General features: G+C 39.8%; 1 protein-coding gene across 5 annotated transcripts in view; it reads right to left on the reverse strand.

Annotated features, from left to right (window-relative positions):
* Positions 1 to 5,655: 5,655 nt before the first annotated feature.
* The window catches only part of SHC3 (SHC adaptor protein 3), a 90,300-nt gene continuing 68,822 nt past the window's right edge, over positions 5,656 to 27,133 (reverse strand). For all 5 annotated transcript variants that reach the window (XM_064404760.1, XM_064404764.1, XM_064404762.1 and 2 more), the window contains 8 exons: positions 26,561 to 26,614; positions 22,309 to 22,360; positions 18,237 to 18,363; positions 17,029 to 17,182; positions 15,955 to 16,051; positions 14,895 to 15,089; positions 12,476 to 12,762; positions 5,656 to 9,422 (listed from right to left, as the gene is read on the reverse strand). In XM_064404760.1, the coding sequence (XP_064260830.1) occupies positions 9,294 to 9,422; positions 12,476 to 12,762; positions 14,895 to 15,089; positions 15,955 to 16,051; positions 17,029 to 17,182; positions 18,237 to 18,363; positions 22,309 to 22,360; positions 26,561 to 26,614 (1,095 nt within the window). In that variant the 3' untranslated portion in view covers positions 5,656 to 9,293. The remainder of the gene's footprint in view (positions 9,423 to 12,475; positions 12,763 to 14,894; positions 15,090 to 15,954; positions 16,052 to 17,028; positions 17,183 to 18,236; positions 18,364 to 22,308; positions 22,361 to 26,560; positions 26,615 to 27,133) is intronic.

Consider the following 27,133-nt stretch of genomic DNA (forward strand, 5'->3'; position numbering starts at 1 on the left):
AGAGTCTTTTATCGCCAACAGTCTTAGAGAATGTTTTCAAATCATTAGGTACCAGGAACATTTTGAAAACTTCTAATAAAAAAATCTCAAACCTTTAAACTAAAGGTGTCAAGTAAGCAGTCATTTTTCTAGGAATTTTGAAAGGATTTTGGCCTTCTATGGAAAACATTCATTTAAACTCTGGGTGTTGTGCCTGAAGGCAGTACTCCAGAGGCAGAAGGCTTGTTTAGGTGAACAGGGATCTTCTCTTGGAAATGAGACTAAAAGGAAGGTGTGAGCCCAGTGGCAGCAAGCTCAGGTGACATGGGAATAATACTGAAATGGTGTTTGCCAGTGTAGGGAGAAAATTTGTGTTGTCAAATCTCAACTGGACATGAAGCTGCCAAAATGTAGGGAACAATAAAAAGAGTTGCTTCAATATCACTGACAAAAGGCATCTTAGAAATAAAAGGAGGCCATTATGGGTAAGGATGGTCATGTCACAAACAGGGGCATGGTCAGGGCGGAGGTGTTTAATGCATTCTTTGCCTCTGACTTCTACATGGATAACAGACCAAGGGAGGCTCTGTGCCCTGACCTTCCAGGACCATGACTGCAAGAATGATCAACTTGCAGTTGACCCTGAAGTTGTATGGACCCTGGTGCTCCAGCTGGATCCCTACAAATCTGTGGGACCTGACTGGGATTTATTCAAGAATCCTCGAAGAGGTATAGTTGTCATTGCAAAATCTCTCTCAATTATATTCATGGGGTTTTGGGAGTCCAGAGAGGTCTCAGCTGACTGAAAGCTGGAGAATGTTGCCTCGTGTTTCAGAAGTGGTAGGAAGGAGGACCCTGGAAACTACAGGCCTGCCAGTTTTGTTTCAGTGCCCTGTGAAGTCATGGTCAAGATTATTCTGGGAGGTACTGAAAACTTGGAAGACAATGCATTCATCAGTCACATCCTGCACAGCTTCATGAGATGGAAGAGTCCTGCTTGTTAAACATGATTTCGTTCTATGACAAGATAGACCACTTTGTTGATCAAGGGAAGCCAGTTGATGTAATCTTTTGGGGTTTCAGCAAAGCTTTTCATAATATCTCTTTCAGAATCCTTCTGGACCTAATGTGCAGCCCACAGCTGGATAAACACATGTGGTGGGTGAGCAGCTGGCTCATGGGTCAGGCACAAAGGGTTACAGCGAATCAGCTGACATCAGACTGGGGACTTGTCACTGGTGGGGCTCCTCAGAGCCTTGTCCTCAGCCCTATGCTCTTCAACATTCCAGAAATGACTTGGATTAAGTACTTGATAGAATACTAAGCAAGTTAGTTGATAATACTACATTGGGAGAAGCTGCCATCTCCCTCAAGGGCAAAGAGGCCCTGCAGAAAGACCTCAATAAATTTGAGGACTGCAATCACCAACCACAAGAAGTTTAATAAGGGCAAGTGTTGGATTCTGCACCTGTGATGGCTGAGCCCTGGTTGTGTGTGTAGACTGGGGAATGGGAGGCTGGAGAATAAGACCCTGGAGAGCAGCAGTGTGGAAACAGACTTAAGGATCCTGCTCGATGACAAGTTGAACATGAGTGAGCAGTGTCCTAAGCGGTCCTGAGATGCTTCAGGCACAGCATCAGCAGCCAGCAAGGGAGGGGATTGTTCTGCTGTGCTCTGCACTGGGCTAGCCTCACTATGTGCAGGGGGCTGGTTTGGGCACCACAATATAAAAAAGATATTAAGCTATTGGAGAATGTCAAATAGAAGGCCATGAGAATGGTGAAGTGTTTGGAGGGGAAGCTGTGTGAGGAGCAGTTGAGTCTTGCCTTTTCAGCTTGGAGGAGACTGAGGGAAGACCTCACTGTGGTCTCATGAGGGGAGGGGACATCTGTCATGACCAGTGACAGACCTTGAGGAAACAGCATGAAGCTGAGTCAGTTTCAGTTGGATATTAGGGAAAGACTTTTCACCCAGAGGGTGGTTGGGCACTGGAACAGGCTTCCCAGGGAAGGGGTCACAGCACCAAGCTTGACAGAGTTGAAGAAACATTTGCACTCTCAGGCACAAGGTGTGATTCTTGGGGTGTCTTGTGCAGCACCAGGACTTGGACGTGATGAACCTGATGGATCCCTTCCAGCTCAGGATATTACATGATTCTGTGAATGCTATGGAGCTGAGGGTGGCAGGCTCTGCATCTGCCATCCCCAGAGGTGGAGGAAGGCTTTGTCTCTGCTTTCTGGGAGTAGGGTCAGCCTATGGCCTATCTGCTTGGAGGCCTGTCTGCTCCAGTTATGCCAGGCACGGCTGCTCCCTGGAAAGAGACATTTTGTAAGAAGCAACTGTAGTGAAGATTTGTGCTGCCTTCAAGGCTTGTTTCCAACTGCTCTAGTAAAGAAATGGAAAACACACCCATGTGTAAGGTACCAAAAAGCTTAAAAAAAGTGGTCCTAAAAGTGGGCAGTCAGCTCCTTCTGAGTGGGGATGTGCTGGCGTTCACCTGCAGATGCCATTTCAGCTGCCAACACAAGTAAGCACACTCCCAGCTGAGTTTGGGAACCCAGGCCATGCTAGGCCTGGACAAACTCCCTTCTCGTGGCCAGACTCATGGGAGCCAGGTACAGCAGCAATGATTGGGGGGTTCTGCTGTTGTCCTGTGGCCCCCAGGACCTGAAGAAGGCTGGAGGCATTGTGCTGCAGAGTCTGCATGCATTCAGAGCTGCATTCTTCTCCCCAAGAGCAGCGTAACTCCCTAGGGCATGCTTAGGCTCAGCCTTTGTCCAAGTGGTTAAAAGAGAAGGAAGGGCCTTTGCAAGAAGACGTGGTCAGTGGGGGAAGAGGACTAGGGTTAGAGCTCAGCAGAGATCAGCTTCCTGCTGGCACGGAGACATTGTTCTCTCCACAGCACACAAAGTGGCTGCTCTTGTCCTTGCAGTCACTCTCCACGGAAACATCATGGAGGGGACTACCCTTTTCTATTCTCACCTATTCAGTGTGCTAAGCAGGAAAGCTCCCTTTCCAGGACAGGGCATCATCTGGCTCAGAAGGAGGGCCTGTGTTCACACTTGCATGTTTTCACAAAAGTAGTATTCATTGAAAAAAACACATGTTGTCTCTGTCAAAGAACATGGAACTCCTGTGACGGTGTAAGGTCAGGGTAGCTGAGGTCCAGGTCCTCATGTGCCATTTGTTCCTCTGAATTTTTTCATCCCTGATTCTACCGGGTTGAGCAATTGATTGACTTATTTGATTCAGTATCCAGAGCAATTGATTGACTTACTTGATTCAGTATCCAGGTGAACCTTTTGGAACGGCACACATTCTGCTACAAAATGTGCCTCCCTTCAGGTTGGGAGGCACAAGACACAGATTGGGCTCCCAAGCCCAATCCCAAACCCAGCAAATAAACTTCATTAAGGAATCTGAGCATAAGAGAATAGACTCAAACCCACTTTAGATGCATTTCAATCTAGTAATAGTGCTCACTGCTTTATTACTTTGGTTAAACATATACAAACTGAATAATCAGAAAACAGTTGCATGACACTTATATTCCAAACTACATTGCTCAAGGACTTCCTCAGAGACAAAATTTGTCTCTATAGCTAAAATATCACAGTCAGCAGAGAGGGAAAGACTTGAGATTCACAAAAGTGGTTAGGAATATAAATTATCACAATATTTCCACATACATTATCTTTCCTGCAATTCTCAGTTAAAAATGTTTCTAAAAGTAATAAATATTATTAAATAACAATTGTACAATAAAACTTCTTTTACAGCAAAATAGTCACTTTTTACTTTTGTTGTTGCTGCCACACAATGCAAAGAAAAACATTTACCTCAAAAGAAGAAACCTAGCTTCTTTCAAGTTTTAACTCTGCAGGACTTTACTAAGAAGCAGTTATCACAGCAATCCAGACAGAAAGGACACAAATATATACTAATTATCATCTTCACATTCATGACTTAATAGAAAATGTCACTTAATTTTGAATTAATGTATGCCTGGGTGTGTTTGATGTCTTGTTCCTCATGGAAGAAAGAGGAGGACTGCTGGAAAAAGCTTCCATTTGACCTGGACTTTATTTGATCTTCATGATAGCTACATAAAGTGTAAATCTGTATCTTAATCTCAAAATCTGAAGCTACCTTTGTTTTCTGAGTCATCTGCACTGTCTCTTACACAGTAGGGTAGCAGAATGAGTCACCTAGTTCTAGCTTCTTCTTTTGGTTTCCATGACCTGTTGTGTTGTCAACAAGGTTGAAACACTCTCTTTGTATGATGCTTTTCCTAGAAATGTGTAGCTCTGAAATCTTATCCCCATTACTGAGACCGAAAAAAAAAAATAAAAAAGCTGCCCTGCATTTTCTCCCTGGAAGCCTTAGGAGATGTTTACTTTGGAGTGTGCAGAGGAACAGATCAGGGCTTGTGAACATAAATGTCTCAATAAGAGATGAGCAGTAGGCTTTGTATCCCCAGAGGTTCTGCTTTAACTCTATCAACCAATTAGCATGCTTATAATTTGGCAACAACTCTCTATTCTCATTAGTGGCTTAAATGCCTACTGGCTCGTGTTTCCAGGCTTCACATTTCTTATCCCTGAAGTTTTCTCTCCCAAGACAGCTTTTCTCTATCTAAGCCTCTAGTTAACTGCAGGCAAATTGTATGTCCATGTTATCTTTTCCACAGGCCTGCCCTCATTCCAGCTGCATCCAATGCAGATATCACCAAGGTGCACAGACACTGTGAGTGAGCAGAGTAAGTCCAGCTGATCACAGAGCATTAAGTGGAAATTCACACACTATTTTGACAGTTTTGAACACACATGGATGTGTGAAGAGTGCAAACCTCAGCTTGAGCAAAAAAGACCATGTAAGTTAAAGTGGTTTTTACAGTACACTAAGGTATGTCTGAATTTAGACTTTATGCAGACATATTTTGAAAGTGTCAGGCAGATAAAAAGGGAAGTATGTCTCTTACTTCAGCTTAGAATTCATTTATGCAAATATGGATTATGGTTTACTTAATATAAGTTCTTGGTTCTAGCATTTACTTTGGATAGACATTGGAAGCTAAGAACAAAGTTTTGAAAACAGGACTTGTAATATTTTTTCAGAGTATTCACAAGTTCCAAATATCCCTCTGATAACTGCAAATTTCCTAGAAGGTGCAAAACTTTGGTTATCAAATCTACTGACAAATGTCTAAATATGCATAAATTCTATTATTAATACATTATATCTAGTATCTGGTATTGATATGCCAGCAGCAATCACACTACAGTATAATTTTTTTTTTTTTAATTCTCCTCATCTTACTTCATAGGATGCCTGGGGACCATGGTGATAAGAAATGTGAGCATATTATTCCACAGTGTGGAAAAAGTATGACTATAGGCTATAGAAAACTTAGTGCTGGCAGGTGACATTTACGAGACTGTTAAACATTTTGTTCCATTTACACATTTTGCACTGAAATCCTGGTCCCAGGACTATGTCCTTTGTTCAAGCTTTTATTGAATGTCTGGCAGACAGGTTTTGGCAGAACCAGTGTTACCTTCCATTGTGAACCCTGTAGGAAATTAAGTGGAGTAAACAACTGTATAACTGGGCAAAAAGGCAGGCATTAAGCCATGGAAATTGCATCTTCTCACATGGTGACCAGCCAGGTATGGTTAGTTTGAACATTCTCTTCTTGCATTAAGGAAAGGGGAGCTGCAACTTCTCACTCTGAGCAAACTCCCATTTGTCAGAAGGTAATTCTGTTTTCAAACCATATTTTCAGGTTTCATTTCTTCTGAAGCATCTGAAATAATGAAATTTTGGAAACGTGATGGTACCTAGATGTGCAGCCTACCACTGCCAGCAACATCGGGTGAATTTTATTAACTTAATAATTAGTCTAGTTCTGCAATAAAAAGTAATCAAAATCATGTGGTTCACATGTAATTGGTCTTTGTTTAAAGTCATTGAATGTGTTTTCATTGCCATTCATTCCTATAGTTGCAACATGACCAGATCAGATAGATAGACTCAAAAGCAGTGTAGACAGTCTTGCAGGACATTTAGAGTTCCAGTTCTGACTTCTCAGCTATTTGTTGGAAAAACATTAAAAGATACTATAATATCACCTAATCTCAGTGATTTCTATTGAGTCTAGAAATGTTTTTCATTCAGTAAAATCCCACTTCTTGAAGTCAGGTACTGAAGTACCACAAGCAAATGTCTAGTCCTTGAGATTGCATAAAAAATAATAAAATAGGTGAGGTACTCCAAACCAACGGTGAACATTAAAAGACTCATATTATTATGCTGTCAGTTGTCAGGTTTTCAGCTAATTTCACAACATTTAAACCTGTCTTATTACTTTTACTTCTCTTAAGTTGGTGGCAGTGTTGGCTCCTCACAGAAGTGAGCCCAGCCACTCTAGCAGGTTCAATTAGTTCTTGTTGAAATCAGTTTAAAACTGGTCTAATGACAACTGGTTTGGAGCTGCTGTCCAAACAGCTTTACAGTTTATTTGCCTTTTTCATAAAGGAGAAAGCCAAATCTACCAGAGTGACAGGGACAAAAACACGGCTGGATCAACAAATGGAGTACTGAGCGGCACACATGCTCTTCCTTTCTGAGCAGTTGTGAGTCTGTGTGGCTCCCAGCGATGCAGAAAAGCCTCTGTATGCTCACGTGTGGCCAGGCAGGATCTGCTGGCCCGTGGTGTGGGCAGGGCACTGTTGAGTGCAGTGGCACTATTGCCATCTCGGGCCACATTGCATCGATGTATGTAACCTTTGCATCACCAGTGGATATGCTGAGCTGGGCAAATTGGCTGTGCTGACAGAGCAGCTCAAAATAGCCACATTCCCCCAGAGGCACAGTTTGTGAAATATAGTCTGGGAAATTTAGTATTTCTGTCAAGAAGTTTCATTTTGTGTCTCCTTGGCATCAGCTTTAATTTCCAAAACATGCAGCTAAGTGGCTGCTAAGTTATTAAAGCTACAGCTAGGACAGTGGTAAAAAAATTGAGACATCTATTTTGATGTATGTTTAGTGACTTAAATTCATACACCTAAATCTTGTCACATTTTTCCAGGATATTTAGGAATCCAAAATAGACATAGGGAGCAGGTGGTCTTCTTGAAGACACCTAAGAGGGTTATGCAGCAGACTTTTACTGAAATGATATGCAATATTCAAAGACACCTTCTCTTATAGGTAGTGATATCACAGTGAAAACTTTCCAGAACATGGCTACAGAAAGGTTAGAGCATGGAATAAGAAGCATTATATATGAAAAAAATAGTGGCAGCTAAGATAATCTAATGGAAAATGGTGAGACATGGGTAAGTAAAATCATTTTGTGAGACTCTCAAACAAAGTCATTTTGGTCAATACTACTTTGGCATATAAGATCTGTTCCTATTTCCCTGCCACTCCCAGCCTAGTAAAACAAAATTTCAGTAATTCCTTCAAACTCAGTACCATACTGATCTGGGTTGAATTCAGCATTTAGTTGCTCTCCTTATCTCTCAGCTCCCATTCAGACCTAGAAATATCAAATAATAACTATATTTAGTAAAATTAATCACAAGCATTTGGTTCACTAATATCTTTGGCTTCTGGATGTCCTAATTACAGAATCAAGTGTATTTTTACATAGGTGCATGATTAGTCTTAGGTGTCACAATAATTTTCAGTTTTGAGATTACTCAAAATCAAACTTTCAAGTTGCAACTTCATATTTAAAAGCAGAAGCTACAAGAAAATTATTTCAGAATTTTAATATGATAGTCCTGCTCAATATATTCTAAGTGAATTCTTCAGTCAGTTTGATTACAGTTTGACAAATTTTTTAACTTAGCAAATTGTTAGAACCAAATGTAACTTTAAGTATACTGCAGGATAGGCAGGTACTTAACCTAGACTTACCCTGCTGAGTTTTTATGAATCAAGTCTGAAGATTTGATTTGAGAGACTAGTGCTAGAGAAGACTTGGATTGCTGAAGGCTAAATCTTGACTCTGGCACAAGCATTGCATTTACAGGAACTGTGTCTATTGAATTTGACTCATAATAAGATTCATTGAATGGGAAAATAACTTTATATAATGTTTAAATGTGGACAGTACAAACATCCCTTAAAGCATTTCCCAGTACCAAAAGTCAAGGGCATTGCTGCCAGAAATGTGTCTTTATTGTATGTGGGTTTTTTTAACTTGATATTTAGAGAAAAACAGTATATTTCCAATAGCTATCACTTGCTGAAGGCCAAAATGAAGTTATGCTTTGGCAAGTAAATGCAAGTGACATCATTTGCAAAACTGACCACTGAGTTCAGATAGTTTTCACTGCTTACAAGAAGAAAAGATTTTTCAGATATGTCTTTGAACAGTCATGTACATCTCATATTAAGCCTATTAAACAAAAGTTATTTGAACTTGTCTAATCAATATGCAACATCTCGTTTGAGACTGTTAGTTCAAGGACACCTAGATCTTCACCATAAGCAGAGAACTACTTATAAATAACCTTAGCACTGAAATTAAAAAATTGAAGTTACAGTATACTGTTACAATATCATTAGAAAAATCAAAACACACACCTCGTACACATAGAGATCACACCAAATCATTGTTAAAGTAAGATACAAATGTTTTGAATAGCATCATATAAGAATTCAAACTTGACGTCAGAAAGATAAAATCCTTTTGATATCAGTGACAGTGAATAATGATTTTAAAAAACATTTTATGCTAAATTTCTGAGTTGGAATACTAGTTACTGAATTCAGATTCCTTCCATGGTTAACTAGCATAATCCATCTGTAATCCCCATAGTTGTGCTTCTTAGGTAAAATCAGAAATAAGATTTGTAATATTAAATTTCTCAAGAAATTGAGACTGCTGGATTCTATTTTTTTATCTGAACAATCACACTTGTTATTTTTCTTTTGGTAAAAACACATGGCACAGAAGATAGTTTTAAACTGTCAACAGGCTGACTTGAAAAATATAAATATATATTGTATTTATATATATAATGTGTATATACACTATCAACATTCACATTAGAGAATCTGAGCAATTTTGTTGAAATTTCTTTTAAGAAAGGCTTCTGATGTGATTTCATGTCACATAAAGCATTGAAAATGTTCAAGTGGACCATATGAAATGGGGCTTCTTAAACTTAAATAAAACATACTTGTGAAATGTATGTGAATATGTGTAGGGGGGTGGTTAATGTACATTTTCCTTTCAGATCTGCAATTTCTACCAGTTATAGTTTGCAAATTGCAATAACTAAAAGAGTTGTCTCAAATCAGTGTTTTCTTTCGGCAGGCTGTTGCAGGCAGAGTTCACTCACTGAAGAAACTATAGGCAAATTATTCTCAAGGTGATAGTTGATGAGATGACTTATGCTGTCAAAGACACGATCCTTTGTACGAACCTTCAAAAAAAAGATGCAAGAAGATAGATTAAAGAGTGAGGTACTTTTCCCCTTAGCTTAGCACTAAAATTATCTAAGAATAAAATCACAAAATAATATTTCAGAAACTGGTACCTCTTCCATCAAAATTGGTGGAAATTTTGTGCTTATCCAGTGTGGCTTCTGTTTCCTCTCTCACTCCCCCTATTTACACCAAATAGATATTTTGCATGCAATTTCATGGACCAACCTACTCTTATTACACTTTCTGAATAGGTCTGCTTGAAAAAGTCTGTTCATGACTTTGTTTCACTGTCAGATTTTTCTTCTTCAAAGGACCACCTACTTCTTTGAGATGTTTGTACCTTTTTGATTAGGAAGAGCTAATATGCCAGATGTGTCAGAAAACAGCTGCTTTGTACACCTCAGCATTTTTGTGCTTTTCTTCTTCCGCTACTCAAAAATTCCATACCTAGAAAGTGATCCACCATGTGTGCTTGGCTTGTGTTTGTCCTATGCTGCACAATACATCCCTGTGCCTTCAGAACTGAAACACTTCAGGGCAGGGAAAATCATTTTTCTAGACCACATGCCACCTCTCTGTAGCAGCATCCTGGTGGTATACAATATTCCACCCATAGGTGGTGGTTACGAGGAAACTGATATTGCAGGATAAAACAGTCAAAATTATCAGAACACAAAAACCAATCTATATTACAAGGCAATCTCTAGTTATTTAGCCACATGTTCACAAAACATTTCCTTCATATGTTTCAAATGAGTTAGGCATACAACTGCTACAGGCAGAGCACAAATCCAAGCAAGCACTAAAACTTTGTATAGGGCTGGCTCTATACTGCCTCAAGCAAATGCCTGTGAGCACTGCTATGAGTAAGAAATGTTGTTTATTTTCCTTAATCTTTTCTCAGGAAGAGAGAAAAACTTGTGTTAAAACTTTCAAAAATCATCTTATGCTGTGGTGGACACCTCTCCTAAAATAATTCAGTTTCAACATTAAGTTCTGTAAAAATTGCTAGAAGTTTAACACAATATGCCACAGGATTTAAAAAAAAAAGAAAAGAAAAGAAAAGAAACAACTTTGATGGCATATGATACTTTCTGGTCAGTCTACACATAGTTATATCACTGAAGGAAACGAAAAGGCTCTCCCAGTTTTTTAAGAATTCTGCTTTGAAATGTCACTGTCTCTAAAATTAAACTATATTTTCAAAATGAAAAGATATATTTTAAAAAGCACTAACTTTACTTATCTATATTCTGAGATGTTCTTACCTAAGTTAGACACTCTACCATCACAGAGGTCTAATTCTAAATGTAGAAAAATCCTGCAGTCCTCCATTTTAAGCATCTGTTTTCTGAATGAGTGATCTCTTTTAATTTTTATTTTTTTTTACTTTTTTGTTAGCTGGATGAGAGCAGAAGCAACTGGACTGTTAACTCTGCTCTGAGAACACACCCTTAAGACCTGTTACGTGTCACTGGGTACTGTGTGTGAAATTAATTTTCAGGCAACATTTGTGTGAATCAGTCTTCAAGAACAATCCCACTGAGACCATGCAGATGAAATGCAAGCCACTGGCATGCTGTGGCGGCTGGCCACAGACTGGCATGTTATTGATGATTCTCCACTTTGACAAGCTGCAAATAGGGCTGCTCAGAAGCTTTGTCAAGATCCCACAAATCGTACAGACAGCACAGTTTTCTATAACTAACAACAGCTGCATAAAATCACTGTTCTGGAACAGTGCCTCCTGAGCCAGGCATCTCAGAGCCATTTGGGCCATGACGATACAATCAGGCTGAGGGAAGGATAGGTGCAGATAACAAGCAGGTCCTTAACCAAGGAGGTCAGCAAATTAGAGATGCACTAGAGGCAGAGCAGCAAAGATGGGGGAGCCCCTCCAACCTGTACAGGAAAAAGATGCTCTGGAAGTCATCACAGGAACTGAGTATTCCATGCCAGTCAGCCCTGCAGCAGAGCTCCCGGTGAGACACAGCATTCATGCACTTGCCAGGTCACACAGCAGTGTTTGCCATGAAGTAGCCTGTGACAGTTATTTGTGGGTTCAGGTAGAAAAGAGAATTAGGCTATCTTGGTGCAGGAGTCAACAAGGTAGCCTAATTTTGGCAAGTTTTAGCAAAGGAGCTGCCCCTCAAAAAGCGTAAAGCCACTCCCCTGGGCTGATGATGTACCCATCAAACCCAGGACTAGGCAGCTGGCGCCTCAAAAGTGCAAAATCATTCTTTGACTGGCCTCATGTGGCAACGTAACTAATTGCAACAAGTACCATGGACGCTCCTCACTACTGCAATACGGACTCTGAAGGACTGATGTCATTCTGTCACAGCTTTCTCAGATCAGATGCCAACAGGCCAACCCCTTTATGGGAGTTTCTCACTTACCTTGGGGCTGGCTATCTAAAACTGTCCTTTATAGAGGAAAAGGAGTTTCCTACTTGCAGCTACCAGGAGCTAAGAGTAAAACTCATTACAATGATTTCAATCTCTCTGAAGAGTTTACGCCTCCACAGAAGCAGGACAGGACAGCTACAGAAAACTAGAGCTCCCTTGCACCCTCCATCCTGCTGTGGGGATGGTGCCTTCATCAGCTGAGAGTCTTTTTGCAGCAAAGAAATGGAACAGGTTTACCCCAATTCTCTCCTGGGCATACATGCAGGAAAACACAGAGGGCCTGGTCCATATCCCAGGTATGTCAATATCCCAGGTATCCATATCCCAGAGATGACAAGCAGGCTAGCCAAACCTCCTTCCTTTAGCAAGAAAGCTGAAGTGGCTTAGCTGCACTTTTGACCAAGACTGCACAGCAGTGGTCCAAGTGTGAACTTGCTTGGGAATCAGGTCTCTAAGGTCCCTCCAATGTGCAGAAATCATGTGCTAGGCATCAGGGAGAGAATTAGAGATGTGATGGCACATCAGAGATATGAGGTGGTGATTATGGTAAGGTGTGAACAAGCTGTAAAGAAGATTAAAGGCATTTACAGAAAATGAGTAGAGTCAGAAACCTCATCTATTAGTGAGGAGTCAGTGCTTACAGTTCCTTCTGGGTCCACCAAAAGAAGATGCTTGGCTTGTCCTTTGTGCATGCCTGTCAGCACATAGGAGCCGGGATTCGTGGTACTCTTCCTCACAAGGAAATCTCCACATTTCTTTAATAGCTGTTCTGCTTCTTTCCTGCTCATCTCTCCTTGATACCATGGCTCTGCACTCAGCTCTTCAGCTTCAGTCCGGACAGCTACTCTGGATAAAGGAGGACTGGTGGAGGTGGATTTCTTCAACATAACCTCAGATGTTTGATTCTTGAGAGCATCTTCAAATGGTTCTTGTAATGGAAATAGAAACAAGAGCAGGATCACTCAGAGGTAAAAGTAGCCAAATGGTGATTTTCTGATCATTTTAAACTGGATTTGTTTTGCATTACAACCACTTCTCTTTATGAAAAAATAAGGGAAGATACACTATTAGACTTACTGATTTAAATAATATATTAAGACTGAGGAGTGAAATGTTTTTTAAATGTATGTTATGCACAGAATTATACTGATAAAAATCAGGCTGAACCTTGGCAGGATCTCTTCAAAGGTACTGGTTTATTTCAGTAGTGGCTATTGTCAACAGCTGTATTTCTATGATCTGGTACCAGGCAAATCTTTCCTTCAGTCTTTCTAGGTATGTCAGACAGTTTAATTTCAAATAAATTACATAATAGGGGTACCTAATGTCATTATACTCATATCTGGTCTCTGTTCAAACAACTTATTCATTTAAAAATTATCCATTACTGAGTCTCCAGCCCAAGGCTATGTCTAGTAGGGAACATTTACCCTCACCACTCAGCCTACTCCTACCTTCATCTAGGAAGAGAACTTCACAAAACAGACACAGGTCAACACATTTAACATCATTTGCCTAGTTAAAACCAGCCTTGGGGAAGCATATTTTAAACCTCAGCTACGTTCTGAACTCAGTGCAACTGTAGAGTTGAGTAGAAAGAAGCGTCATTATGGATCCCAACAGTATTACAAAAATAGCAAAGAGGGTGCACAGGGTGCTTTGTTACATGTTGTACTGACCTCTTGGAAGCTATTTGCTCTTGCAAGACCTTCATCTGGCCCACCAATACATATCAAAAAGAAATGTTCTGTGCCCCTAGGCTTACAAAAGGACATCTGGAGAGCAGCACAGTGAAGTGATACACCAGCTCTAAACAGATTGTTCAGAAGCAAGAAGTACAAAGTCCTGTTTGCATGGGGCCACAGAGAGGCTAGTTTAGACCAAAGAAATAGGAAAAATATTGTGCTGTCACCATTTATTGATATCTCAGCCAACTATTAAAAGCAGCTTATAAATGTCTTCCCTATACCGCAGTCTGCATAAAGTCCAACATATGTTTATCTCAACAAGCCATTATCTTAGGGCTAATTGGCACATTTTCTAATACTACTGTTCTCTGATGTTCCAATGGCTGATAACAGTTAACATCCCTGATTTCAAATAGCAGATTTTTCTCCTTTCAGACCTATATTCAGAGAGAGAGAGATACTCTCTCAACTTTCTTTCCTCCTCCTTCCTTTCAATTGAACATCTCACTAAGTTGTGGAAATAGAGCCATATCTCAGCAAAAACATGCCAGGAAAATGTTTTCTTCTATACTAAGAACCGAAGTGTAGATACTTTATTTTACAAATAATTTTTAGGCACCAACTGCTTTTGTCTCACTACCTTTTAATTATGTGAACTGAATTAAATAAAGCATGGAGAAGCAATTTATTTGAGGCAGGAAGAGAAAAAGGTAGAAAACCCAAGAAAATTTTCTGTGCATCAAATGCTTTCACTATTTCTTCACCTTATATATCTATCTTCTCAAGTCTGAAAACAATGTGTATTAGTAGCACCAATACCAAACTATGGCTGATGTTTAACTGTGGTTTTGCAGCTGTGATGATTCTGATCTAGGAAAAGCTGCCTTTGAAGCTGGAACAGATAGGACAGTAGGCCTATCCAGAGTAAGAAATAAGTCAGTACTTTAACTTTCATGCTAGATTTCTTGCAGCACAAAGCTTTTCATATATGCATTGACTTCCTCATAACATACAGGACAGGCTGAAGACAGTTCTCCACCTATCCATACCTTCACCCTCCTTTACTTTCCTGTATGGAAAGCTTCCTGATTAATTTTTCTTCTGACATAATTGTCCGTGATGTTAAGGATAACATGGACTGCAACTAACCTTAACTCAGATATTATACAGACTAGGTTCAAGTCTTCAACCACTCTTATTTTATTTCAGTCCAATACAAAACCACAATGGATATTAAAATTCACCATAATTACACCAGGAACACTAAATTTCAAAAACTGAATTTTCTTTTTTTTTTTTTTTTAATACAGAACTAATTCATAAACATATTTGGTCACTTATTAGAAAGGAAGTGAATAGGAAGGGAACTCACTCATGTCAAACAGATCCTTTCCTGGGCTGTTTGCTTCAGCATCCTCTACTGTTCCACTGAAGGTACTTTCAGCATCTGCCTGAAGTGCCACTAGATCTTCTCTATTTATATGCTGGGTGTTTACATATATTGGCAGCTCTCCTGTTGGTGCTACTTCTGATTTCTCTTCTGACATACTACAAATATCCAGAGATCCTAGAAAAGTCAAGACTTTTTTTTGTGTAATTGACAGAACAGTGTTGACCAATTATCATCACACCACATCACCACAGGTCCTGGATTGGGAGATATAAGTCAATAATTGTTGGGTCTAGTAGAAAAAGTGTTAATTAATGGATTCAGAACTGTGTTTCAATGTGGGTATGGTCGGGCTCTTTCCCAGGAGGAAAGGAAATCTTTGTAAATAAAGATTGTAAATTTCAAAAATTATTTCTGTTGGAGAGACATGAGAGGAGGAGAAGGTATAAAATCCTCAAATGTGTACAGATTAACAATAGGGAATATATGCTGGTCTTTGAACACAAGTGTCCCCAGAAACACAGTAAAGTTATCACATAAAGCTGGATAGGGTGAAACTTTTATATGTGTTTTGAAATTACTTGAAATTCAAAGACAACAAAAGGAACATTATGCACTATTTGCTATTTGTTGAGTAGAGAACATTGCTTCACATTTTGAATTAAACTTTTCACTTTAGGTTTTTCATTTAAAAATTCTGTTTTGCATACCCTAATGGGTCACATTTTCAGAACAGATCATGCAGCAGACCCTTAAATATCATAGGGTTTTAAGATATAGAAAGTTAGAAAGCTGAAATTCTGGGTAATTCTATTTATGAACTGCTCTGCAGAAAAAAATACTTCATGAAGGTGTGCATTTAATAATTTATCCAGAGGTAATTATCAAGTGTTTTTCACTGGTATCAACACTGAAACTCAGACAAAGGGAACCTACCAGCCAAGTTCCTTTCATTGCCTTAAGGCTTCGAGGCACCAGAGTTTCATGTGCTTTGTCCTTCAAGACCACCTGCAGTATTACAGCTAAAAGTAGCAAAACTCACCTTGTTTAACAGGTCCTTGATGCCATTCTTCACTGAATTTTTCTCCTAAGTTATGGCTCTGATAATAAATTTGCTCTCCTCCAATTCTTGATGCAGACTAGAATGGACACATGTGCAAGGAATTTTTAAATTGACTTTTAAATGCTCAGACACATCACAAGTGGCTCTGCCAATTTCCTTGGACATGTTTTGTGTACCCTGACTCTTCCTTTCCAATTCATCATAATTTCAGAATACATTTTCTTAAGAGTAAGAGATTACCAATATCTTACCAGTCACCTTCAGGGGTTCTTCCCTCATTTCTGCTTTTAGTGACACCCTATGATATCAAATGATGCATCATTTCGTTAGTTTCTACCATGTAGTGAGTCTTGTCAACCTATTACTGGGAAAAGTGTTCCACAGAAACACAGGTGGGACCAGAAGACAGCCCCAGCACTCTTCACACCATAAGCTGAAAGATTCACACTGGTACCAGGGGAAGTACTTGGGCACCAAGGGGAGGATGTTGGCTACAAACAGGACCCCTCTGGATTTAAGCAAATTTGTGCTGGATCTGAAAACACCTCTTAGGGGCTACATTGATACTGCAGCCAAACTTTCGACAGGAGTGCTGGTAGAAATATTCAAGCTGACCTTAGTTCAACATGAGGTGCAAAACCTACCTAAGAACCTGCCTGAATATTGATCACTCCCAAGTCATTAACATAATGAACTGTTAGTAATGGCTGCACTAGATTGTTTAAATGATTCTGCATTAAATCATTCCCAGTTAATGTGCACTATTTGATACTCTCTGAAGTAGACATGGTTTTTGCAAATGTAGTAGCCCCCAGTGGATTTCTGTTCCTTGAACCTCGTTAATCTTTTAATACCACGAGGATTTCACCTCCTTTAATTTGTTCTGATCCTGCCTAATGTGTTGCCCCCTCAGTCTGCAATGGCTATTCAGATGGAAACTGGCCACACAGGAAAGGCTGTGAATGCATTCAGTCCCAAGGTATCCACCATAAAACACATCTTTTAAAAATTTTGGATCAACCAGCAGGAGAGTAGAAATGAAATTATGCTGACCTGAGCTGTGTCTGCAGCAGTGAGAAGCCTTGTTTTGAGCCTGGCATCAAGGAATCCGCCAGGGGGAGGTATTTTATTTGGGATATTGTTGTAATAGGGATGCTCTGTTGCCTCGTTCTCTTCCTCTGTCCATGGGTCCTCAAAACTCTGCATCCTAAAAGGAAGAGAGTGCTTTCTTTTGCCTCTCGCTCAAAGACATTTTTTAAGCACTTACAGACACTTTCAGCAGGTTAAGACTGCCTGTCAGGGGATCACTACAGCATATTGTATGGACACTTCAGCTACTACTGTAAGTCAGGAAGCAATGATGGATTATGTGTCAAGTCTTCTCTGTTTAGTCAAACTGACATAAACTTCCTTTGCAGTGAACCAAATTCTTTATGCTGAGAAGAGTATGTTTGAACTTGGCTTTAAAGACCGTTATAAACTGCATTAACAAACAACTTTATCTAACCTTAAAATAGGACTTGTAATATTATGACTTGATTGACTGACTAGGCTCTAAATCTTTGGCTTTAGTTATGACTGCTCTATCACCAATGTAATTCTGTAAGGACCTCACAAAGTCAAGAGATGTGAATATAGCATGCTTCCAGATTAGGATAGTAGCATCTATATACCTGGTTTTGCTCTGATAGAAGAAATTACAGAGGGTAAAAGTTCATTAGGGTTTCTAGTAGTGTTAGTAAGCACATAGCAATCCATGTCTCTAAAGAAAACAAAATGCTATATCCCAGCCTTTTGAACATATACAAGGAGAGTTTGTATCCTCCAGATATCAGTGCAGTCAAACCTCCCTGCAATACATCACATTACTAGAAACATCACCCTAATATGAGAAATACTGAAACACTATTAGTCATTTGGAATCCCAGCAGTCTGACCTACTCCATCTAAACTGACACAGCTGCTGTGACAGTAATGAGGAAATGCCACAAATAACAACCATTCTTGGCCATCCATCTCTGCCTACTAACTAGAGCAAAAAACACATGATCATTTTAACATCATTGTGAAATCCATATTTAGTCTATCTTAAACTGACTGTACTTCTTTCATGTTCATTAGGCAAACACTGTTTTGCTAATACAGCAGAAATATTTTTAAGTATTCAAGTTCTGTCTGTGCCCAGCAACATTGTCCACATTTTATCTAGTAAATTAAAAGCTAAAGAAGGTCCTTTAGCTGTCTTCTGCAATTGCACTCACCTATCAGATAAAGTAGGTGTCTTAGAGGGGCATTGCAAGTACTGCTTAAATCGAAGCTCGAATGCTTGCCCTATGGTGCTGATGACATCCTGGGCCAGGCCATCACAGCATTCCAGTATATGACAAGCTAAATGAAAAAGATTGACACATGCAAATCACTGTTTATATCATGGTGGGATGCAATGACCTATGACAAAATACCTACATGTCAAGCTTAGTGATGCGCAGATTTCAATAAAAGCCAATTCTGATACTGTGAATTTCAGGTAATCACAACTTTTTAAAGGTTACATAAAATTGGACTAATGTGTAACTGCAATAGACAAGATCACAAATCTGTTCCACTATTTTAACAAGTCCACAAACAGAAAAAACCTTATAAAACTTCACTTGCTACCTATGCAATAGATTATGTAAGAATTCTAAGCTTTAAATTTAAATTACACAAATATTAATAGATGGTAATTACAATAAAAGCTTTTTATTTTCCTCAGTTTAATTACCTCACTTTTATGTCTAATCACCCCAAGTTCACAAGCTGCTCTCTTTTCCCAAATTGCAGTCTGAGGGAGGAGCAGTGTCCACAAATACTTCCTAGATAATGAGCCCTGATCTTATTCCAGGAATACAGAGGTTGGTACCTTTTTCTGCTTGTTTGCATGGAGACACTCCTGGCAAACTGCAGGGCTGCTGAGGAATACTGACCCAGCAATCTGATTAGCTCCAGCACTTCCCCATGTGCAACTTCTCTGAACCCACTGAGGCAGTAAAGGGGAAGGATAGCAACATAAGCTCTCTTCCAGTAAAGACTGAGAAGCCTTTATCAGCTGTTTGAGCAGACATATCTGTCCTGGTTTTAAATCAGAGAATGGCTTGGAAGTCTCAACATATGTGAAAACATAAAGAGGTGAACTTATGAAGTTCCTGCAACTCAACATTGCAGGAACATAGATGGGTGCTAAGAGATGGAAGCTAAAGATCTCAATAAACAACATCTCAGTGATGTCCAGAGAAGCCCAGGTGAGTTGATTTTTCATACTCAGAGTTGGACAAGATATTGTCTGCTGGCTGTAGCCTGGACTGGATTTCAAACTGGCTCTTTTCCAAGTCCTGACACAGGAAAGTGGGTGCTTGTTCAAAGCTACTGATTTGTTCCCCCCTGACTGCTTTAATAACCTGAATATATACTCCTCAGCTGAAAAAACTGCATTTTAGTGCATGCCCAGTGTCCAACTGGAACCAAGTGCATTGGATACCAGTGTCCTACAAATAAGGGTTGATTGTGACATTTAACTGAAGTAATACAGGGAGATGAAGTAGATTTACATATGACTTTTGTAGAGGCTGAAATATTGGATAGACTTCTGTAGAGACCAGAAAAAGGGCCAAGAAACCTGCAGCTGCTAGTCAGGAATGTCTGCTGTCTCTTCTTCAGCAGCAGCAGCAGAGCAGCAGCAGCAGCACCTCATTCAGCATGAGATGGCACCAGTCACAGTGCCAAGCAGATACAGTGGTGTTCACTTCTCACCTTACAGCATCTCCTGTGCCAACCAGCAAGCAGAAATGCCTTGTCCAGGGAAAATGCCCCTAGCTACGAAAGTGGATTCAGCAGAAAAAAGCAGGACCTCCATGTGTCCAAAGACAGAGGCAGACATCCCTGACTAGCAGTGAGGCATTTGGTTTTTTATGCCCTCTGCAACACTGCTATTGGCCTTGAACAATCAGCCCCCGTGGAAGGTGCACATTTATCTCTGAAAACGTGGACCAAAAGTAGTTAGGCCAAACAAAGCTAAAATGTTTGCACTCCATAACTAGAGTGTGAATTTAAGGAGGTGATATCGCTCACTGCTAAACCTTTCTGGAGCTGAAATGAAGCATGAGTCATTAAGTAGTTTCAGTAGGTGACATAATGAGTAACCTGTTTCCTTGGATACGTGAATGGACTTTCAGCAGGTAGGAGATACGCTTCTTGTAAAAGGATGAGAAGGTTTGGCTCACACAGAGATGATTTCTTGTGAATGTTGCAGCAGAAAATAGACAGCCTTGAACTTGCTAGATCCAGAATGCAAAGCACGAAGACAGCTATTCCATCCTTGTGAAGAAATGAGTCTAACATGCAAGCCATACTACAGCATTACTGGTAGGGTAGCATCAGTAACAGCAGCAGTAACATTTTCACTAGATACAGATGTAAAGACAAATCCCCTTTTAAAGTAATTTGCAGACAGCACAAAGAATGACAGAACAGCAAATGATGGTACAAGAGGGCAATTCAGGTCCCTTGGTAAATTAGACCCTTTTAAAGAATGTGTTTTAGTACAGGTGACATACAAAGTCACTGATCTGCAAAACACTGATGTACACAGATGAGTGAGGAAAGCACCCATAGGAAAGCCATAATGCTGAAGGCTTAAAGATCACAGCATGAAAGAATTTCACATGAGGTAACAGTAATTCACTGCAGCAAAAAGGGCTTAGAAGGAACCAGATGAAGAAGAGGAGAAAAGGAAGAAAAAATAGGAAGGTGCATTCTCTGCTATAGTGACAGCCCCTGTTATGCAGATACCATATACCTTTTTAAAGGAGCTGCAGGAAAATGAAGGAAGGAGGTACAGAAATTATCTGAAGGGTGGAGGATGTGCACTGCATCTGGAATGTTACAATCAGTCAATCTTTTTATAAAGAAAACTAAGAAATTACTTGACTTGAATACACCAAAGGAAGACAACAATATCAGGTGCTCAGATGACTTCTCAGTCTAGGATAGCCTAGCTCAACAAGGAACAGTCACAGGAAGCTAAGGATGGAAGGCAGAAGGAACATAATACGGGAAGAACATAGTGCAGAAGGAACATGACAGAAGACAGAGCACAGGGCTCCTCCAAACCCTGCAGAGCAAATATCTTGTCTACAGTGCTAGTCCCTACACTGACTGAGATCTCTCAGAACAGCGAAATCAGTCTTGGATTTAGCAGAAGGCTACTGCTAAAGCAGGTGGGCTGGAGAGCAGCTCTGCACCACGTATTCCATAGTCTGACATTGGAGCCTCTCCAACAGGACACTGCAATGGAACAAGCATTGCAAAGAACTGGACTATTCCCTACCTCCCATTCCCTTTAAGTTTTCTAGATATTTAACTTATATTCAGCAAACTGGTATACTCAGTGCAGGTATTATTTATGAGCTAATACCTTCAAGTCTGAACATCTCTGCACATGGACACAGCAGATTCTTCAGGTATCATTAAAGATGACTACATACGGAAGCTACTCTGGGTCAGTTGTGCTGATGGTAAGGCGGGCAGCTGAGGGTTTGGCAGGATTGGCATTTTGGAGATAAAGTGTCTGAATTTTCCAGAAATCCTATTGGAAGTACTTAATGCCTTTTTTTTTTTTTTTTTTTTTTTTTTTTTTTTGTGTGTGATAGTCTGATCTTCTCTCTTTATGATCTATGAATAGTAAATAGATTCTCAGGTACATTGCAAAATACTTTGTATGTTGCATTAAGACCTAGTGAACACAATCAACAAGCAGATCCCTATCCCTGAATGATTGCTACTAAAGCAATACAACCTTGAATAAACCTTTACTGAGAAAGAGAATTACAGCAAGCTGGCTGTAAAGCTAGTTAGTTGATAAAAAAATCTGATTCTGCCAGAAAGACTTAGGCTTATACTGGGAAGACCTTACAGATACAGCTGCCTCATCAGAGGACTTAATCAGATTTCTTAGCTCTCACACAGTGATTGGGTGTAGGTGAGTCTTGGCTGTTGCCTAGAAGCTTACACAGTCAAGTAAGGCAAGTGTTTGATTTAAGAGATGAAGAAAATCAAAGTGATATTGGGGTATGAACTAGCGGCAAGACCTATTTATTCCAAGCTTGAGAAACAAACTGCTGCTTCTTATCGCTACGTAATCTTTTCATGGCTCTGTCAAAGGCCATTCTTTGATTGGGCTACATTCTACATCCATGTTTTTCGGGGGGGAGGGAGGGGGCGTTACCTGACCTAAACCATTAATAATTAGTGTTTCTCAAAGAAAAAACAGACATCAAATAGATATTTATAACTTACCTCTACGATTAACAGGATCCTTAGCTACATATGCAATATAGTCTGAAGTATCCTGTCAAAAAATTAAGACACCTACAATGAATGCAAAAACATATTTGCACAGATTACAGCAAAAGATCACAATCCAGAGTATGTACAGTCCTTTGGGCAGAGCCCCAAATGACATATTTTGCACTACAGATGCATACTACTTAAACCTCCATATAAAAGTTTATGAGTTTTCATTTCCTTTTACCACTTTCGTTTTTACAGAATGTGATCTAATCCAGCAGAATTTTAAAATCTCTTCTATCAATCAAACAAACTCAGTAGGATTTGGCCCAGGCCTCATTTAGGAGGGAATAGAATTACAAGTCCTTATCTTCAAACTACCCAGAGATTTTGGTTCATAACATGAATAATCATCTGGTTCTGTGGCAGAAAGAGTGGGAGTAACAGCGCTGCTCCTCAGAACTACTGAGCAATGGCATTTATTCATGTGTGACAAGCAGGTGTTTACTGACTACAGTGCCATATGGCACAGAGGTGTTCAGCCACTGCTTGGCTCTGAGAAGCAGTATCCCAGTATCCCTGCACGCCCTCCCCCTGCCCTTAGGCTGCTCCCTGACACACCTGTTGCCACATGACTGGTGGATTTTCTGGCAAAAGCACAGACATCTTCTTGTGGGATTTTTTTCTTCCTCTGCTGACACTCCTATGCTCCTGTGCACAAATGTTGCAGACTTCTATTATTATGCAGATGAAACAGAAAGGCCTGGGTTTCTGGGAAACACTTAGGCCTGTTGATAAATCTGAAAAATGCCATATTGCCTTGATGCAATCAGGAAGTCCTGGTTAGATCTGGTATTTCCTGACATGCCTGGCTAGTCAGGTAGGCTAAACCCAAGGGATATACAGGATACGTTACAGCTGGCTGTGTAAATCTACACAAAGCCTTTTCAGGTGACTGATCCAAGAGAATTGCCAATTATGTCAAGATCTAATGTCATAATAAACATCAATCTTCAGTAAAAAGGTAGACTTCTTCAGCACAGCTTTTTCTAGTGCAAGCATATACCACCACCAGCCACCCAAAACAAATCACTGTACTGAATGTCTACACAATTTCCTTCCTAAGGAGAGAGCAAGGGAAATGATGAAGCACAATCATGGGCTCTGGTGACAGATGTGTAACCATCTCAGTTAATGCATCATTGGAAGGCATTCAGACACGGCAGCAGTGGGGTTGGTCTCTTAAAAAAGCATAGCCCTACCATTTCGTCTCGTAATTTCTTACATCCTGTGGCACAGCATCTGGGCAGCGATTACAGTGGAAATAAGGATGCATATCAACAAGTAAGGAGAAAACAAAGGTGACTATGTCTATAGTACCAAATAATACAGGGCCCTTGTCTCACTGCACTAGCTTCTCAAAGCATGCCCTGAAACTTTCTGAGGGACCAGCACATGCTTGGCATCAATCCCAAGAGACCACTGCGAGGGAAGAGAGTGAATGTGTGGGTGCAAATTGCACTGTGTTATTTATTTCAGGGCCAGGAAGACTAGAAAATGGGCCACAGATCAATTTATTTACTACTTCAGACATAGCTAATGGATACATTTATGCCTGAGTAAATCATAGATCTATCTCATAGCTAGCGTGGGTGTGACAGTCTGAAATCACCTACTCCTTATTTCATTTAAAGCTCTGAGATTCAAGCTGACTATGACAAACCATTAAGGACCTAAGGTGGGCACATTTCAGTGTGGCTAAGTTAGAAGACCCTCATCCAAAAAACTATACAGGACTTGTCTGATGCAGCAAAGCGATCCTTGACATTCAAGAACTGAAAACAAGTATGAATGAGCTGTAATTTTCAGCCTAAAGAGATTGCATTGTAGAGTTCAAATGTGGAGGTATTGCTGACACTGAAAAACTACTGCCTTCAGGGACCTCTGAGAGACCTGCCTTATTAGACTTTATGACATCCTCCACTGCAAAATTTCAGCAGATATCTCCAAAAAACAGATGTCTTCTCTGACAGCCTGGAAACAGCCACCTGAAATTACTGTGGAGCAAAATTGTTTAGAGTATCATAGGAGGGGCTGAAGAGAACTAAAAGAGATTGAGAACCCAGCCTTGGAAGTGAAATAAAAATGGTTCTGAAATGGCACATAAAAGGATTTGGTACAGAGATTTTTAAGCTCCCATATTCTGACACAGCCAGAATATGCAAAGGGGAATACTGTAAAAGTATGTATTCAAGCCTTTCTCAAGAACTGTGGAACACTTCTCCAGGGGTTATATTTTGAATAATATAATTAATGGTAAGGGAGTGGGAGGAAGGTTGTAAAGGCAACTGCTATGACAAATGAGAGACAGATATCCTGAGCAGAAAGGCTGACAGGGTAGAGAAGTGAGAGTTGTCTCACCTCCTAGTAAACCAAACTCCAAAATAACTTCAAAATAAGGGAACCACTTCCTGAGGAAACATGGGCACATATCTAGCTTCCTAGGTCACTATGGCCTTTCTCCAACCTGTTTAAAAGTCATATAAGGAGATGCATCTATGGTCTGGAGGCCAGCTGTGGTTGGGAGATGCAGTTTGGTGGTGGCAGTCCAATACCAGGTAGAAATCATTAAGGACTGATGAAAGTTTTGTTTAGATACTACTCTGATGATTAAATAAAGCTGTGAGCAAAATCACATTCTTCCATTTTGTCATCTTCAACATGCACCCAGGACAAAGGAACTAGCTGCTTTTTGCACAAGCTTTTGAGTTAAAGCTGTTCCTTACTAGACCAGAGATAAGCTTGTAGAAAAACATTAGATATTCATACCTACTTTCTTCCTCCCAACACCAGAATGAATTCACGCAGTCGTGTCATTGGGAACACAAATTCATAATTTCACTGTACCTTGTTGGCTCCCTTGCACCATGCAATTTTATTTCTCTGGTAGCTCACTGACTCAGTAGTGAGATTTTTATCTCTTTAAAACATTTGGAAGAGCTTGTTTACTCCAAATCCAGAACTCTACTGCTGTTCCTCTCCTCTTTCCTGGTAAATCATTTCATCAGTGGGCAGTGTGAAATGGTGTTTCCAGGACCTAGCATTTGGGATGGCAGATGGGTAGCAAAGAATCTTCTTACGGAGGCAGGGAACTGTGCTAATCACTCCTCTGCCCACTTCAGGAATTGTTCATTTACAGCATCCATTGCAATCTGTTGTGTTTCCAAGCTGCTGTTGATCCATTTTTTGTTCCCCAAATTATTGTGATATTGTGTCCTTTTCCCTTCTGCAATTGTACTGAGCTCAGTGAAGCTATACTAAGATAGAATTTATCTTTATGTTTTCTGACAAACCATAATGAACAGAGAAAGCACCAAGCATCTTCACCTTAACAGAGTTGAACAGAGAGAATTAACTCGCAAAGCAGGCTAGAAATTGCCTTACTTGTAGTACATAACTGATATATGATAGATAATCACGTGATGGAGAAAAAGGTACTCATTCAATTAATCTAAGTTTAAAAGCTTTCAAACCTCTTAGGTAAGAGGTGAGCACTGTCACTAATTTATATTTTTCCCATTGCTTCCCAAATGACAAATACTTTTGAAGCCCATTTATTAATATACCTTTGGATGAACAGGTTATAAAATAAGGAAAAGCACAATAAGCAGGAATCTGCCCTTTGATCTAAACAAATAAAATTTGTAGGTACATCTAAAAGCTTTGCAAAACAGGAAAGATAGATCTGTGCTTTTCCTGAAAGCCTGTCTTCAAGCTTGCATGACTGTAGCAAATATACCTGCAGGCAGAATTTAGCACAATCTTCTCAATTCATACTTACAGTTGAGAAGAACAAAAAAAAAAAGAAAAGCATGCATTACTATAAATACTATAAATATAGCTGCAACATATTCTATTATTGTAAAAAGTGCAAGACAAATAACAGGATAAAAATCCATACAATGCCCATATAACTATTCTACATTACTCTGAAAAACAAGGCCCTGCTTATCAGTTGCTATATGAATGCTTACAGCCCCTTGATGCTTTTTGTTACAGTCGTTCAAAGGGGAGGATCCATGAATGCTTGTCAGCCATTCTGCTCAAAGAGAGCTTAATGGCAACAATCAAGAAAAAATTATGAAAGAAGAAACAGGAGCTGTTGTGATTTTTTTCTTTTAGTAAGATATGCTTTACATTTTGTCACGTGGCCCTCGTAAAGCAGTTTCTATGTGGGAGAAGGCTTTACAGAAACGCTTACCGGATCACCTCCAGACGCAAAGGAGATAGATTGCATATGGTGATTTGCTATGATCTGTATGGATCAGAAAGAACAAGTGTGAGTCAGATGCGTTTCTTACAGTTTGCAATTCTGATTTCTGTTTTTTTGCTTGTATGCTGGTGAAAATCCAAAATCAAGCTCAAATATAAGGACTTCAAAGAATAGCATGATAGCATAAACAAACTTAAGGATAAATGTTTCTATTCTGGTGTTCTTTAAAATGTATCAGGATACTGCAAGACTGCTAAATGTACTCAGAAGTCTACTAAATCATACAGACCTGTCAGAGAGTGTCTTTGGAGAAATTTTAATCTGCTAAAACTCACTGTCTTTATTACAGATAATGATGAATGAAACAAAAGGTCCTATTCATCAAACCATTTTTCTGCTGATGCCACTCTGGTGAAATCAATGAAACCATGCCAACCTCTACACCAGCTAAGATTCCTAACATTGCATCCAACACCTACTGTGTCATTTTATGTTTCAAACATCAACATGTTTACAATATGCAAATAGAATTTTGAATCTAGCTGCAGTGTAGCATTGTGG

This window comes from Passer domesticus, chromosome Z (genome assembly GCF_036417665.1).
Source record: "Passer domesticus isolate bPasDom1 chromosome Z, bPasDom1.hap1, whole genome shotgun sequence".
NCBI lineage: Eukaryota > Metazoa > Chordata > Aves > Passeriformes > Passeridae > Passer > Passer domesticus.